At 36.6% G+C, this 15,340-nt stretch overlaps 1 protein-coding gene across 2 annotated transcripts; it reads right to left on the reverse strand.

Annotated features, from left to right (window-relative positions):
- Window positions 1-3,483: 3,483 nt before the first annotated feature.
- LOC132144973 (transcription factor Sp4-like) lies at window positions 3,484-14,073 on the reverse strand. Of its 2 annotated transcripts, none has more exons than XM_059555596.1 (7): window positions 13,521-14,073; window positions 13,146-13,228; window positions 11,174-11,780; window positions 9,489-10,247; window positions 6,338-6,527; window positions 5,098-5,297; window positions 3,484-4,500 (listed from the first exon to the last, which is right to left on the reverse strand). In XM_059555596.1, exons 1-7 carry the CDS (start codon window positions 13,525-13,527, stop codon window positions 4,250-4,252), a joined length of 2,097 nt encoding a protein of 698 aa, XP_059411579.1. In that variant the 5' UTR covers window positions 13,528-14,073; the 3' UTR covers window positions 3,484-4,249. The 2 variants fall into 2 exon arrangements, with proteins under 2 accessions (XP_059411579.1, XP_059411580.1); XM_059555597.1 differs by lacking the exon at window positions 13,521-14,073 and adding an exon at window positions 13,338-13,445.
- Window positions 14,074-15,340: the final 1,267 nt, after the last annotated feature.

Here is a 15,340-nt window from a genome sequence, read left to right on the forward strand (position 1 = left end):
CGAACCTGAATGATCAAAGTCACGAGTTTCAATCAAGTGGAGCGGTTCCTGCGTAAATGATTCAATTGAATCGGTCGCCTGTTCCTGCGCTTTTCGCGTTTTCTTCAGCCTTGTTTACACGACACTGTCAGCACTATAACGTGCTAGTTTTACGACATTAACTGAAATAAGCGAAAAAGTATTATGTTTACAAATATTACATCAATATTTCAATTTAAAAGTTAAAATCCAACACACATCTATGAACATAGGTGAGATCCGGTTCACTGCTAACTAGTGATAGTGAATATAACGAGATGCAGCTCAAAATTACATGTTAGATGGAAACATTCTGCATTATGATAAAGTTTGTAGCTCAATTCACTATATTTGAAATAGTCTGAGTTGGTGATAGTTCAACAGGAAAACAGTTAAAAGCATTCAGTCATCTCATACCATTCAAGTCAATGTGTATACATTGTGATACATATTTAGGACATTTTTGTGATTGTATTAAGTTCTGTGTGAACATCTCAGGTTGGTATGACCTATTTCCCAGAATCTATGAATCTCATTATCTGTTTATTCTACAGAAAGAAATATGAACATCAAACTGGTGAGACGTGTCAAATGAACATACTTTCTGTGAAGAGACCGGTGCTGTGTTACTGTCTGCATGCAGATCGAGCGAGCGTGAGACACACACACAGCAGCTGTTAAAGTGCATAAAGCATCCCTTTGGTGGTGCACTGCAGGTACAGAGCTGTCAATCAAACAGAGAAATGAACAAAAGCTGAACCATCTCCACCTCCACACACCGTCATCCCTCGCTCCTGTCCTCCATCACACACTCAAGAGATGAACAACTTCTGCAGTCTGTTCCTGGATGACAGCAGTGCTTCGTCACATGACCTGTCAAGCATTTTTGAATATACTACTTTGTATAAGGGGTTTGCATAGATTTACAATCCAAAACTGGTTTGTTATTTAGAATGTTTGGAAAAGTTAACTGGTGTTTAATAATGTTTTTAAAACATTAGCAGAAAACCACGACTTATACATCATTCACAGAATGTTTCTTTACAGAAATCTTTTAGTTGGATACTCGCTTAACATTTAAAAAATGTTACTATTTGTTTCAGAATGTTCAGAGAACATGAAAAATATATGTTTTCTGCAAAATTCTAAAATAGAATTTTCCCATACCATTCAAATTACCATTAAAACCATTTAAAGAGTTTTTATAACTGAATGGAAACATTAGCAATATGTTTTTAGAATATATATATATATATTTAAAAATGATGGATTTGTTTCAGTTTTGTCTTCTCCAGATGTTTACTGATGGACTGGAGTGGTTTGGATTACTTATGGTGTTTTTATCAGCTGTTTGGACTCTAATTCTGACGGCACCCATTCACTGCAGAGCATCCATTGATGAGACACTGATGCAATGCTACATTTCTCCAAATCTGATGATGAAACAAACTCATCTACATCTTGGATGAGTGAATTATCAGCAAATTTTAATTTTTGGGTCAACTACCCCTTTAAGTAGTATTTGAAATTGTTAACTAATTTAGGTAATTAATGACAAATGGAACCTTACAGTAAAGTGTCGTTTTATACTAAAGCTGTATATACTACACTGTATATAAAAGGCAGCACACACTGGAATAAAGAATAAGATGGAGACATAAAATCTTTGAGACAGAATTACTCACTTTAATTTTTAAGTGTTATGCTGGCAAAGCCCCCCCCCCCCCTTTTTACCCATTAACATAACACGTTTGTACAAAGTTATTTTAAAAATATCAATAAACTGCAGCCTTTAAGGCTACATGGCAAAAAACCCATTATCAAATGCCATGAGGACAAAGGAACATCTTAGAAAAATGATTTACAAATGAGGTGCCACTAGAAAATCTTAAAAGAAAATCGCTCGCCACAGAAAATATAACCAAAGAAACATCTAGGCTATTTATAATTGTTTGGTATCAACCATTTCTTTTAAACTTTTTTTTGAAACACGTCATGGTCAGATAAATTAAAAGCCATGGTTTTACTTCTAAAAAGACCACGTTTAGAAATAACAGATCGTTACTAAATAGAGCGGAAATGAACCATGCAGCACGTCATCTCTGCATTAACAGCGCACAATACACATTAGCAAATACTAGTAATAATAGAAGGATAAATAATAAATTAGACACGCGCACACAGGCTCCAAATGAAACCAAACCAAATGAAAGTCACAAATAAGAACGCCACGCCACAGATTTCTCAACATCAAACTTCAGGGTGTGTTTCTCGCCCCGCCGTGACCCGGAGGGAGCGTTTGGAGGGAGTCGTTGGGTCGAATTTCTTTGGAGAGCGCAAGAAAGTCAACGGGCGACACATCGACGCGGGTTGGGGATCTTCAAGAGGGCTGGAGCGGATCTTCACTCGCTCCCACAGTGTTCACCATCATATATAAAAAGATAAATGCAGTCGCCTGCACACGAACATTTCTGAAAACACAGTCGAAGCCCCACGTCCCCCTGCCCAGCCGTAACGTAGTTGTACTGCAGTGTTTGTTAAGGCATCAAAGTACAGTTTATATGACTTGAGATCAAAGAGAACTTCTATAGGTGTTTTTCTTAAACCTATTTTACCCCTCGGTAATGTAAACATGGTTAAAGATTGTCTTTATAATATTGCTTTCGTTCAACATACTGTAGCATGTCTCGGAAAGCTAGATTGTTTTCTTTCTCGTTTATTAAATTTTTTCTCTAAAGTAATCGTAACTGGAATGCATTATTTGTAAATCTAATGTGCTTTTCTTTAAATAGCCCGTCTCTATAATCTCGTTTCTCCTACATAAAAGTTTGACTGTTGTATCGTCGATTATATTATTACATATGCCTGGATTCTGTACACGAGGCTGTGATTGGCTGATGCTTCGTGACATGCTCCAATCACAGACGACTAGCTTGTGCTGCGACTCTAATCGTGTACTAAAGATCTGTTAGGATTTCATCTTTCTAGCCTGATCGTACGCAAAACCACAGACAATCGCGTGAATTTCCGAGAGTCTTATCCCCGACTGCATGTTCGATCCGAAAACTGCAAACTTGTTTCCGCCACAGAATAATTTTTTTTAATGAATTGCGAATTTTAATAGAACAATTCAGACTGCCTTTCCTCGCAATTTGAAGCTTACAACACAATTCAGATCTTTTTTGCAATTGTAAATTTTATCTCACAATTTTGATATTTTTCTCGCAAGCTTATATCACAATTTAAACTATTTTTCTCGCAATTCTGAGATTTCATCTCACATTTCAGATATTTGTTCTTGCACTTGTAAAAAAAAAAAATTCAAAGATATTATTGCGAAAAATCTCAGAATTGTGAGATATAAACTCTCGATATAGATTCGCAAAATCTGAAACTTTTTTTATTTTTAACTCCATGGTGGGAATAAAATTGAGATACAAACTCAGAATTCAAAGAATGAAAGTCACAAATTGTGAGAAAAAAGTCTCAATCCTGCAAAAATTATATTTTTATTTAATGACAGAAAAAAAAACAATTTCGAAAAGTAAGCTTGGAATTCAAAGCAAAAAGTCAGAATTGCGAAAAATAAACTCTGAATAAAAAAAAAAAGATTCTGAATTGTGAGATATAAACGAATAATTAAAAGAAAAAAAGTCAGAATTGTGCTAAAAAAAGAAAATTGTAAGATAAACAGAATTGTGAGGAAAAAGTAAAAACCGCGAAATATAAACTCAGAATTATAAGAAAAGTAAGAATTGTATATAAATTTAGAATTCCAAGGAAAAGTCAGAATTCAAAAACAGAATTATGAGGGGAAAAAAAGTCAGAATCATGAGATAAGAAAATCATAATTACCTTTTTTCTTTTTTTGTATCTTGTGGCGGAAACGACTTTACTTACGAAACCACTTTGAAAACACATATATATTATTTTTGTGCATAGCGTCATCTTCAGGAGCATCTGGGAAATTCGGTACTTTTTGTGCTACTCGTAACAAACCGAACACGATCGTTCAACCTGTCCCTTAACAACTCATACGATTCCATATTTCCATTAGATTATATTCTTTACCATAATATTTGATAGTATTAAATCTCCATATGAAAAATCGAGTGCGCTCAAACAGCTGTCCATCGTCGATAGAAAAAAGAATGAAGAACATAAATCAACCTATAAACAAACCAACAAACAATATTGTGGTGCTTTCAGCCGATCGTTTTTGGCGGGAAAACTACTCGAACTCCTCCTCTAAATTGTTTGAAGTGGTGGGCGTGGCCGGGTTCGAATCCTGCGAGAGCGTGGCCACAGTGACGATCCTCGGCGAGCTCAGCGCCTCGTCCACCTCCTCCTCCATCTCATCTGTGGTGATGATGGTAAGTGCCGCTCCACCTTTCTTGTTCTGGTGAGTCTTGATGTGCTTTGACAGGTGGTCGCTCCGCATGAATCTCTTGGAGCACTCTGGACACTCGAACCTCTTCTCACCTGCACAGGACAGACAAAATCAATCACTTATTCAGATATTAAGAACTGAGACTTGTTATAGCACTTGTGTATCATTACTCTTTTGTTGATTTTGATTGCTTCTGTTGTCCTCATTTGAATGAAAGCGTCTGCTAAATGACTACATGTAAACGTAATTAATGCTGATATAATAGTAGAGGTGGAGATAAAAAAAAAAACGTTATAGCGTAGTATCGCGATATTTTCTGTATCGATACACAACGCCAAATATCGACCTTTTATTATACTATTTGGTAGAATAATAAAATCAGTTTCTTTACAATCCACAAGATGGTGTTGGTGTTGAGTTTTGTTTTTCTGGTGAGGTCATCTGTGTCACCTTCAGCATGCAGTTCATTAGTAAAATAAAAATTATCAGGAAAGCTGATAGACTATGTTTTGTTTATTTTACATTTAACAGTAATTTACTTTCAAATGCCCCAATTGCTGCACTAATAAATAGTTGTGTCAAGTTAAAAATGAACAGTTTTAACCACTATTTGTCTGTGCTGTATTTCTGGAGCTGCCAGGATGTTGATTTTATTCCTCCCGTGCATGTTTTCGTCCCGTTGTGCGCACCTGTATGCGTCCTGCGATGCCGCTGAAGCTCGTCGCTCCTGGTGAAGCGTTTCCCGCAGAAGATCCAGTTGCAGACGAACGGTCTCTCTCCCGTGTGCCAGCGCAGGTGAGCTCTCAGGTGAGACGTTTTACCGTAAACCTTCCCACAGCCCTCCATGTGACACACGTGCTGCTTCTTCTTTGACGGGTCGCTGTTATTTCTGTCAGAATACAGAGAAATGATGGTTAAAATGTTGCTTTAGCTGGTCAAGACTGTAACTCCATAAAGAGACTTCCAACATGTGTAATTAATATATATATATATATATATATATATATATATATATATATATATATATATATATATATATATATATATATATATATATATACTCTTTATCTTTAACTCTCTATATATATATAAAGAGAGAGAGAAAGTTAAAGATAAAGAGTATATATATATATATATATATATATATATATATTTTTTTTTTGTACAGTTTGATTTACCACAAAACATGTAACATTTTCTGTGAGTTGTTCTTTAATGGAAGTGTGTTTCCTCAGAGATGTTTTTATTTTGTATTGAGTTTATATTCTCAAAACAATTTTTTTCTCATAATTCTGAAAAAAAGAGTCAAAATTGTCAGAAAAACTGAATTCTAAGAAAAAGATTTAAATTTTTTAACTTACAGTCAAAATAATTTTTACTTATAAATTTTGACTTATAAAGTTTATTTCTTACAATTTTGTCATTTCTTCTTAGAATTCTGAGTTTATTTCTTACCATTTAGATTTTATTTTTCTCAAAAGTCTGAAAAAACATCTGAGAAACTCCGAATTCTAAGAAAAAAAGTTAAAATTGACTCATTATTTTTACTTACAAGTTTATATATCGTCAATATTTTTCTTTGAATTCTAAGTTTATTTATTACAATTTTGACTTTTTCATAGAATTTCGATGATATATATTGCAATTCAGTTTTCTTTTTTCTATTACGGAATAGATAAAGTAATTATGACTTTATATCTTGCAAAACTTACATTTTTCTTTGCACGATATAAACTATAAGAAGAAAAGTCCAAATGGTGAGACATAAACCAACAATTGCTTGAAACTGTGAGATAAAAATGCTGCAATTACTTTTTTCCCATTGCGTAAACAAGCTTCCATACTGCAAAAAAAAAAAAAAAAACAGTAAAAAGCCTGAAAGTCCCCTGGATTAATCTCTTTGGGCTCGTTTAGTGCTGTGTGACGTACCTCCCCTCTCCGTCCCTGCAGTTGGGGCAGGAGCAGGCCACCCTGCGCAGCCTCTTTCCGGGCTGACCCTCCGTCTCTGATGGGCTCTGGACCTGCCCCATCTGCTCTGGGCTCGTGCTGCTGAGGTTCCCCACGGTCACCGTCACCGGGGCGGACTGAACTTTGACCCCCTCTTGACCCTGCTGCTGACCTGTGGGATTTCACAAACAGCACAGCTGATTAAATCACTCGGTGAACGGCTGATTGAGAGAACTGCTCAAACGTTTTGGGGGAATATCATTTACGTCTCTAAAGGCAAGTGTCATTAATGCTCTGAACCAAACAAATGTTAGTGAGTCCCTGAGCTTCCAGTTGAAATCTGTTAAAACAGCCCTTATTTTCCCTTAGAAAGCAACTGTGGTTCCAGACACCCAAAGTCCAATAACAGCGAGTGAAATCTGACACCTTAACAAGCATTTGGAAACAGCATTCAGACTCTGACTCATAAAATATAAATGCCTTAATTTGCCGTTTCACTTCATGAGTAATAAAGAGAGTATGGAAAAACACATAATTACATTTCATGCTACTGTTCCATCACTAGTGTCTGAGAAAACTGTCATTTTCAAATTCAACATCAAAGAGTTTTACATTTTAGATATATGTGATTGCAAACACTGTGATAATTATTGCAAAAATTATTAATTACTTCTGCCAGATCAAACTTCTTCTCAAAGACAAAGGAAAAAAAATTATATTATAATTTTCCAGATTAAATGGTGCCTAGATTTAGAACCATTAAAATGTTATGATTTATAATATTATTTTCCTGACAATTAAGCACATTTCCAACACCCACATTTTGATTATTGTAATAAAGAAAATAAAAAAATAACAGTGTTATTTTAGTATCACTGAGATACTATTAGAGTTTTTATTATTCAGCATTAATTTTAATTTCGTTTTCATTTTTATTTTTGATACTTTTAGTAGTTTAGTAGAATTTTTGTCCTTTTTATTCGTTTTTTTTTTATATGTCTAGATAAATAAAAAAATATTTCAGCTTTATGTATTTTAAATGAAACTTAATGAAAGTAAGATTTTCTGTTTTCATTTTCATTTTGGCAAGTTTTAGTAATTTTTTGTTTTTTCAAATGTTTATATAATTTTTCTGTTTTAGTTATTTTAGTTAAGAAACTAAATGAAAGTAAGAAATGTTGCTCAAATAAAGTTGAATGTTTTTTATATATTTTATTTTATTTCAGTTAAAGTTTAATTCAATAACTTGATATTTCTAAATAAATAAATAAATAAATAAATAAAATACATTGCATACCAGTCTTATTTAATTATTGTTGAGATACTACACTAGCTTTTATTAATATTTTTAATTAGTTTTTATTTTTATACTTTCATACTTGCTTTTTTCATTAGAATTTCAGTTTGTTTTTGTAATTTTGTTGGTGTTTTTATTATTTGAGCTTATTTTTTTTATTTTAAACATGCCTGAATAAGATTTACTCATTTTATTTAAGTTTTGGTTTTAGTTATTTTTGTACATTAAATTATACTAATATAAATTGAGAAATGTTGCATTGGCAACTAAATGAAAAACATTGTTAAAATATTTTATTTTATTCCAGTTAAAACACAATTTTATAAGTAACAAAGGTTTTTTTATGGTTTAAGTTTTAACTTTAAATAAACCTGCCTCATAGTCATTACTGTAATGTTAAAAATATATATATTTAAATATTTTTGTATTAATTATTTAAAATATATTTTTTTGTTTTATTATTTTTAGCAACTATTTTATTAATTAAATTTTAAATTGTATAGTGTTTCTACATCGTGGTAGTATTTTCTGTACTGCTTTATCTGTATATACACAGATGTAAATAAAAGGATCACTTTTTTAATAAACTTCTTTCATGAATAAAAATATCTAATGAGAATCACCGTTCAGACTCAAAAATGTTAATAGTTTTACACACAGGCCTCATTTTCTTGCACAAAATGATTTTGGGGTAAACATGAACATGTTTTTTCATGAGATTCACCAACTCAGTAAACACTGGAACATGAAAATAGTGCAAAAAAGCTGAAAGCTGCAGTCTTTTGGCGCTCTAGCGGTTAATAAACAGAGCTGTGCGTCTTGCAGAAGAACATTGTAGCCGTCTATAACGGTAGCTGAATAAACAGAAGATTGAACTGCTTTCATTGATGCAATGATGTTATTAATATATGTTATTAAATGTGGTATTTTCACGTGCTTTCAGATGAAGCAGCATTTGCTACACAGAGACATAGTTCACTGAGAAGCTATGAAAACAGCTTTCATTATCGTGCGATTATATCGTCTACGGCTCCGTGTAGTAAATGCTGCTTCATCTGAAAGAGGTGATGTAGTGTTACCCACAGACGTAAACTCGTACACAATATTTGTGGAGGCATACAAATGCAAACTCCTTCTCTGCCAGCAGGAGGCACTGTTGGAGATCGAAGTTTCCTTATAAACGGCTATAAATAAAGCAGCGCTCCGCTTACAAACGATGCTTTATCAGCCATTAAATGCAAGATTAAATGAAAATGACATCCAAAATTTTCTGAAGACAGTCGGTTTTGTCCAGAAAAACAGTGATATTTGATTTCGAAACATGCAGTGCTCATGTTTTTTTTGTGTTCCTGTGGCTCAAGTGGTAGAGCATTGCGTTAGCAGCACAAGGTTGTGGGTTCGATTCTCAGGGAACACAAGTTAGGTAAAAAATATTAGTCTGAATGCACTGTAAGTCGGATAAAACTTTGGATAAAAGCGTCAGCTAAATGCATAAATTGAGATATTATGGAACGAAGTCAAAGCCTTTTGGAAAGTCTATTTGTGCCTAGATATTGTGGCGGGCGCCACAAATATATAAATATAAAGGAAACACTGTACTGTGTACTAGCTCATTACATACATTTTCTACATTTTGAAAAAAAAAAAGTTTCGTATCGCAGCTTTAAAATTAATCAGTTTTCTCCAACATTTCAAATTGAAGTATAATGTGCAACACAAACACCTCTGGTAAAATCTCTGAAAAAGTCGTTTGGGGTTTCATGCCCCCTTTAACACTGATCGTGTGTCTCTATACGGAGTTCAACAGGTGACACATGACAGGTGGGAGGGGCTTACCTTGCACGCCGGTGATGGTGAGCGGGACGCCTTGCACCTGGACTCCAGCCGCTCCCAAACCTGCGATGTTCACCGTCTGCACCCCGGTCCCAGAGGACAGCTGGGCGGCGCTGAGCGTGATGGGCGACCCGCCGAGCGTCAGCGGGGCGATCTGCGTGAACGTCGCCCCACTCGAGCTGGAAGCCACAGGCGCGAGGGTCAGCTGCTGGGGCACACCCGAATTCTGCACCTGCACCGTCTGCCAGCTGATCTGACCCGACGGGGTGAGCGTGGGCGTCCGGATCAGAACCTGTGTGGGGTTCTGGAAGGCCTGCAGCTGGAGGTTCTGCTGCATCGGTTGCAAAGTCTGTATGGAGCCCTGAACTACCTGCTGTTGGGGCGACTGGATCTGAATCTGCTGGAGGACCGGATGCCCTACGATTTGGAACTGCTGGATTTGTCCGGGCTGCTCGGATGCAGATTGGAGGCCGTTGGATTGGGTGAGATTCTGGGCATCCGACTCGCCCGCTTGACTGTCTTTCTGGCTTTCGGCTCCGGTAGATAATGTCGTAGCATCTGCTATCGCGTCGCTGGCCGTCCCGCACGCGGACTCCGCTGTGCTCGCTTGGTTTCCATTTGAAATGCTTCCGTCGCCTGATTGGATGAGCTGAACTGAAGCTCCGCCCCCTGTTGCCGCTGCAACATTGTTGATAACCGGCAACGCCAGAGTCATGCCGCCGAGGTTAATAGGTAACGTCGTCACCATTGGAGCTTGTGTACCTTGAATAGTAGTAGTATATTTTTATTTTATGCCATGTCAGCATCTTAGGCTATTTTCATGGCAAAAACAATAAAAATATAACAAGTATAAAAGCCCGTTCACACCAAGAATGACAACTATAAAGATAACTATAATAGAGATGTCACCGAGAACCGATACTATGATACCAAGTCGGTATAAACATCTTAAAATCCTGTTTTTTATGACTAAAATCTGGAATCGACTGAATCATGGATTTCATTAAAAAATCTTAATCTGTGTTCAGAAGATGAACGAAGATCTTACAGGTTTGGAACGACATGAGGGTGAGAAATTAATGACTTTTTGGGTGAACTAAGCCTTTAATATTGAGAAAGATTTTTAGTGCTATACCTTTATCGTTATTTTTAGAATTATTAACCTTGGTGTGAATGGGCCTTTACAAATACAATAAAAAAAAGCATACAAACAAACAAAAGTTATATTACACAAGATTTTTAACACTGATATATGTGACCCTGGAGCACAAAACCAGTCATAAGGGTCAATTTCTCGAAATTGAGATTTATTCATAATGTGAAAGCTGAATAAAAAAAGCTTTCCATTGATGTGTGGTTTATCAGAAAATATTTAGCTGAGATACAACAATTTAAAAAAAAATGTAATCTGAGAGTGCAAAAAATACTGAGAAAATCATTTTTAAAGTTGTCCAAATTACATTCTTAGCAAAGATTACATTTTGATATATTTACGATAGGACATTGACAAAATATCTTCATGGAACATGATCTTTACTAATTATCCTAATGATTTTTGGCATAAAAGAAAATCTATAATTTTGACCCATACAATGTTTTTTTGGCTGTTGCTACAATTATACACCAGAGACTTCAGACTGCTTTTGTGCTCCAGGGTCACATATAATAAAAATTGCAAAATTGCATACCTTGAATAGTTTGCAGCTGCAAAGGAAACGACGGTCTGATTTGAAGCGGGATCGTCTGGTTTTGCGCGACGATGCCGGTTGATCCCGCCCTTTGGGGCGTGGCCAGAATGGCTTGGTTGTTTCCGGCGGGAATGAGTTGGATCTGTTCGGGCTGCAAGCTTAAGGCCGTGGCGTTACTAGGGCTTATTTGGATCTGCTGTCCGTCGGCGGTCTGAAGGTGCGGGATGACTTGATACTGAATCCCACCAGAAGAGTTCGACAGATTCTGCACCTGGATGATCTGAAACTGCTGCTGCTGCTGTGAGCCAGGTGCGTTATTTGAACCTGCCGCTTTTACCTTTCGCCCCACAGCGCTCTCGTTGGCCGCCTGCTGCTGAACGCTGTCCTTGGTTGCAGTGGCAGGGGAAGTGGCTATGATCTGCCAGCCGTTTCCTGTTAGCTGTGCAGGAACCAGCTCGAGCTGCTGCGTGGGGTTCTGGAGCTGAAGCAGACCTTGGTTGGGGTCGATTATTATCTGCTGCTGGGTGGCCGTCTGACCCTCACCCCCAACACCGCCTATTTTACTGCACGTTGCTGCCAGCAATGCGAGAGGAGACGGCTGTGCATCCTACAGACACACACACACACACAGAGATATGTCAGTGTCAGCAGATGTGGGCGGGCTCATAGGAAGAGCAAGTGGGCGTGTGAACCACAGTCTCTCCATTTCACGATCAAGGCATCCAGAGACAAACTCTTCAAGAAAAAAAAACTCATTCTCAACTAACTCTTAAATATTACACACAAACATTTAAAGTACAGTGGGTTGCAGAAGTCTATATTTATATTTTTATATATATATATATATATAAATTACATTTACAAATGAAATATATTTAAGTTAATGTTTACATGAATTTAAGATATTATATTTTGTTCATATTATTATTATGTTATATTAAATGTTTTTATATGACAGTATAGTAGTGTTGCTGACCAAAACATGATTATTGTTCTCTTTGTTGTCACAAAAATGATTTCTGCATTATATTTTATTTAAATTTTAAACATATTTCAGTGAAAAAGTACTAGAATTGTAATATATTATATAAATAAAATATTTATTCATTTATTGCTTTAATGACAGCAGCACTGGATTTTTAATTAATAATTAATTGTTAATTTAATTAATTGTTTTGTTTATTTCAGCTCCAGTGCTGCTGTTATTAAAGAAATATATATATATATATATATATTTACTACTTAAAATATTTAAGTAAAATATCTGAAAATATGTCTTATTCATATTTTTATTATTCAGTTTGTTTACATTTTGTAATTGTTACTATTTTTGCTTTATTGACTTCAGCACATATGAACAATATTAGGTTATTTTTGTTGTTTAATTTATATAATTTATATGTATATATACACATTTACAAATAAACACATTTTAGTAAAATGTGTATGAAAGAATTTGAGAATGTATTTTTTATTTATTTATTCTTTTATTACTATTTATCTAGTTTTACTTTAATGGAGCTTCCATGAAGAAAACATGATTTTCATGAATAACTGTCACAAGTTTAGTTACATTTATTTGGTGACCAATAAATAAATCAGATTCTTCAATGTTGGTCTTATATTTGATGCCGTTATGTTTCTTTAGCTTACATTTTTAGTTTATTTCCAGCTTAAAACTAGATTTCAAATGCACAAAAATGCAATTTTAGACTTTTGGACACCATTGCATGTTTGTGAAAAATAATTATAATGAAACGCTTGTTCAGGTTCTGAAATGCTTAAGATTAAAAGCATTACCTAACACAGTTCACAAATGTTTTATCACAGCGTGGCAGGTTAAGACCGGAACAGTGTGAGTGCATGTAACTGTTCACCGAAGCGCCCTGCAATAATCAGGAAGTGCTTCTGGTGCACAAACAAGTGGGCACTAAAGAGACACCATTTGAGTCAAACTTGACATCTGGGATACCTGCGATCCAGAACTTTTCCCTTTCGTCCCAACTTCACCTTTGGCTTTCCCCCCATCTGTGGCCATGGCTTCCTTCTTTTGATCTGAAAAAAAAAAATACAATTTGGAATTGAAAATGAAAGAAGTGCAATGCAATGCACTAGTAAAGCAAGACAAAAAGCTCAGGATTCCTCATGCAAAAATCTCCCAGACCTCTAAACACATCAATATCCCCCTAAACAAGCCTTCCTGTCCCTTACAGGCATTGCACAAGACCCGAAACTGATCAATGGGGACGAATAAACAGCAGATCCCTTATGAAAGATGGATAGATGGCACAGATGCACGCATGGAGAATGAAGGGGTGGAGACGCATAAGGAGGGGAGGGTACGTACCACTCATTCCGCATTAATGAAACCCGGAGAGGAGTTGTTTAAGAGAAAAAAGGCAGGCAGGCAGAAGGCAGGCAGCAGCCCAGCAGAAGGACGGCCTATTTTCTCCAGCGGCCGCAGACCGTGGCGCAGCTCTGACGCACGGACCCACCCCGTCAGGAAGGGCGGTGCCAATGCAAAAACACCCTTCAATAACGGAGCACAAAATGCTAAGAGTCTGAGAATCTCGCTTCGAACGGCGGCGGTCCCTCACGCGCTCAACGCGAGTCTATCTGCGTTGTTAGATCCGGAATTAAATAATATTCCTCCGCGGATATAAGCGCAGGTCTGTCAGAGAGCTCCGTCTGCGCGAAGGCCCACCCACTTTCATTTAAATATCTTTGAATGCCAAACCGTCACTCGCGGGCCACTCCGTGTTTCTCACTCCAGGATGTCTTTATGTGCGGAATCCACTCACGACATTTCCCGATTTTCCAATTGTTCACTTTTTTGATCCACAATTGCATTTGAGGCACTCTAAAATTGCTGTGGCTTTTGTGGGCGGATGCTCCCCTCCCACATATTCAGATTGGATGGTGGGCGTGGTGACGTTTGGGGCTTGTAGTTCCGAAGCGAGGTGATCACGTTCGATTTTAAACGCAGCGGACTACAAGTCCCATGACGGTGGGAGTGACGTTGCGTAAGGGGTGTTATCACGTTCGGTTGCTCGGACCGAAGAAGGGCGGGCTTTTGTGGTTTGTGGGGGTTGGGCGAATGGAAACGGGTGGAGAATCACGCACCAGCGGCCCAGTTCTGCGAAACACACGCTCAACCCACTCACAAACACACGCCCCGAAGACTATCAAGACTGTTAATCGAAACAACTTAACGCTTCGGAAGAATAACTGTACTAGGACTGCCGAGTAGTCGCGTCTCGCGCGATGGCGACCGCGAGAAGTGTTTGGACACTTCAGTCACACTCAAAAATGCGAATCATTACATAACAATGTCAAACCATGTGGCATTTATTTTAATTAAATTCTTTAATATATACTTTTTAATCGAAATATTTAAGAAAAACAGTTGGCTTGCTATTTAAATACATTACAAACGTATAATACACGCTTTTCCTTTCAAAACAATGTGATTCTATAGTGAAACATAAATATAATAGATCCAAACTCATCACGTTTCAGTGACAACTCGCCTTTTGGGATCAAAATCTTTCCCCTATGATGAGATCTGCTTATATTCAATGAGAAAATGTTTTAATGAGGTCGGTGGGGGTCTTACAAGGGTTGCCTAAACTTTGTATAGTATTTTCTCTACTCTTTACTTCAAAAACTATGTCTAGAAGGGTAATATATTTGTATGTATTTGAGGTCTGAGATGTGGGAACGGTGGAGAGAGAGAGGGCTAACATTTTGCATTTTAGGTCAGCTTTGCTGTCAGACAATATTGTCTAAAATAGCTTGCATTGCACTTCATCTTTCATGGGACTTTGACCAAATATGTGGACCACAAAACCAGTCTTAAGTGTCAGTTTTTAAAAAAAATTGAGATTCATGCATCATCTGAAAGCTGTATAAATCAGCTTTCCATTCATGTATGGTTTGGTAGGAGGACAATATTTTGCCGAGATACAACTATTTGAAAATCTGAAGGTCAGTTCAATTACAGTATTAAACTGTAAATTAAAAAGTAAAGGTAAAACCGTTAAACCTAAAACGGTGTTACCATATTTTTTACAGTATAATTCTGGCAACCACAGCTGCCGTTTTTTTACCGTATATTTTACAGGTATTTTTTTTACAGTGTGGACCTTATTCACAAAGGAGTCAATG

Source organism: Carassius carassius, chromosome 8 (assembly GCF_963082965.1).
Source record: "Carassius carassius chromosome 8, fCarCar2.1, whole genome shotgun sequence".
Classification (NCBI taxonomy): Eukaryota; Metazoa; Chordata; class Actinopteri; order Cypriniformes; family Cyprinidae; genus Carassius; species Carassius carassius.

Coding starts and splice junctions, on each gene's coding strand:
- LOC132144973 (XM_059555596.1), bottom strand. Junction 6,528..9,488: donor CACCATCACCGGCGTGCAAG/GTAAGCCCCTCC, acceptor GAAATCCCACAG/GTCAGCAGCAGGGTCAAGAG. Junction 5,298..6,337: donor TGCAGGGACGGAGAGGGGAG/GTACGTCACACA, acceptor GTATTCTGACAG/AAATAACAGCGACCCGTCAA.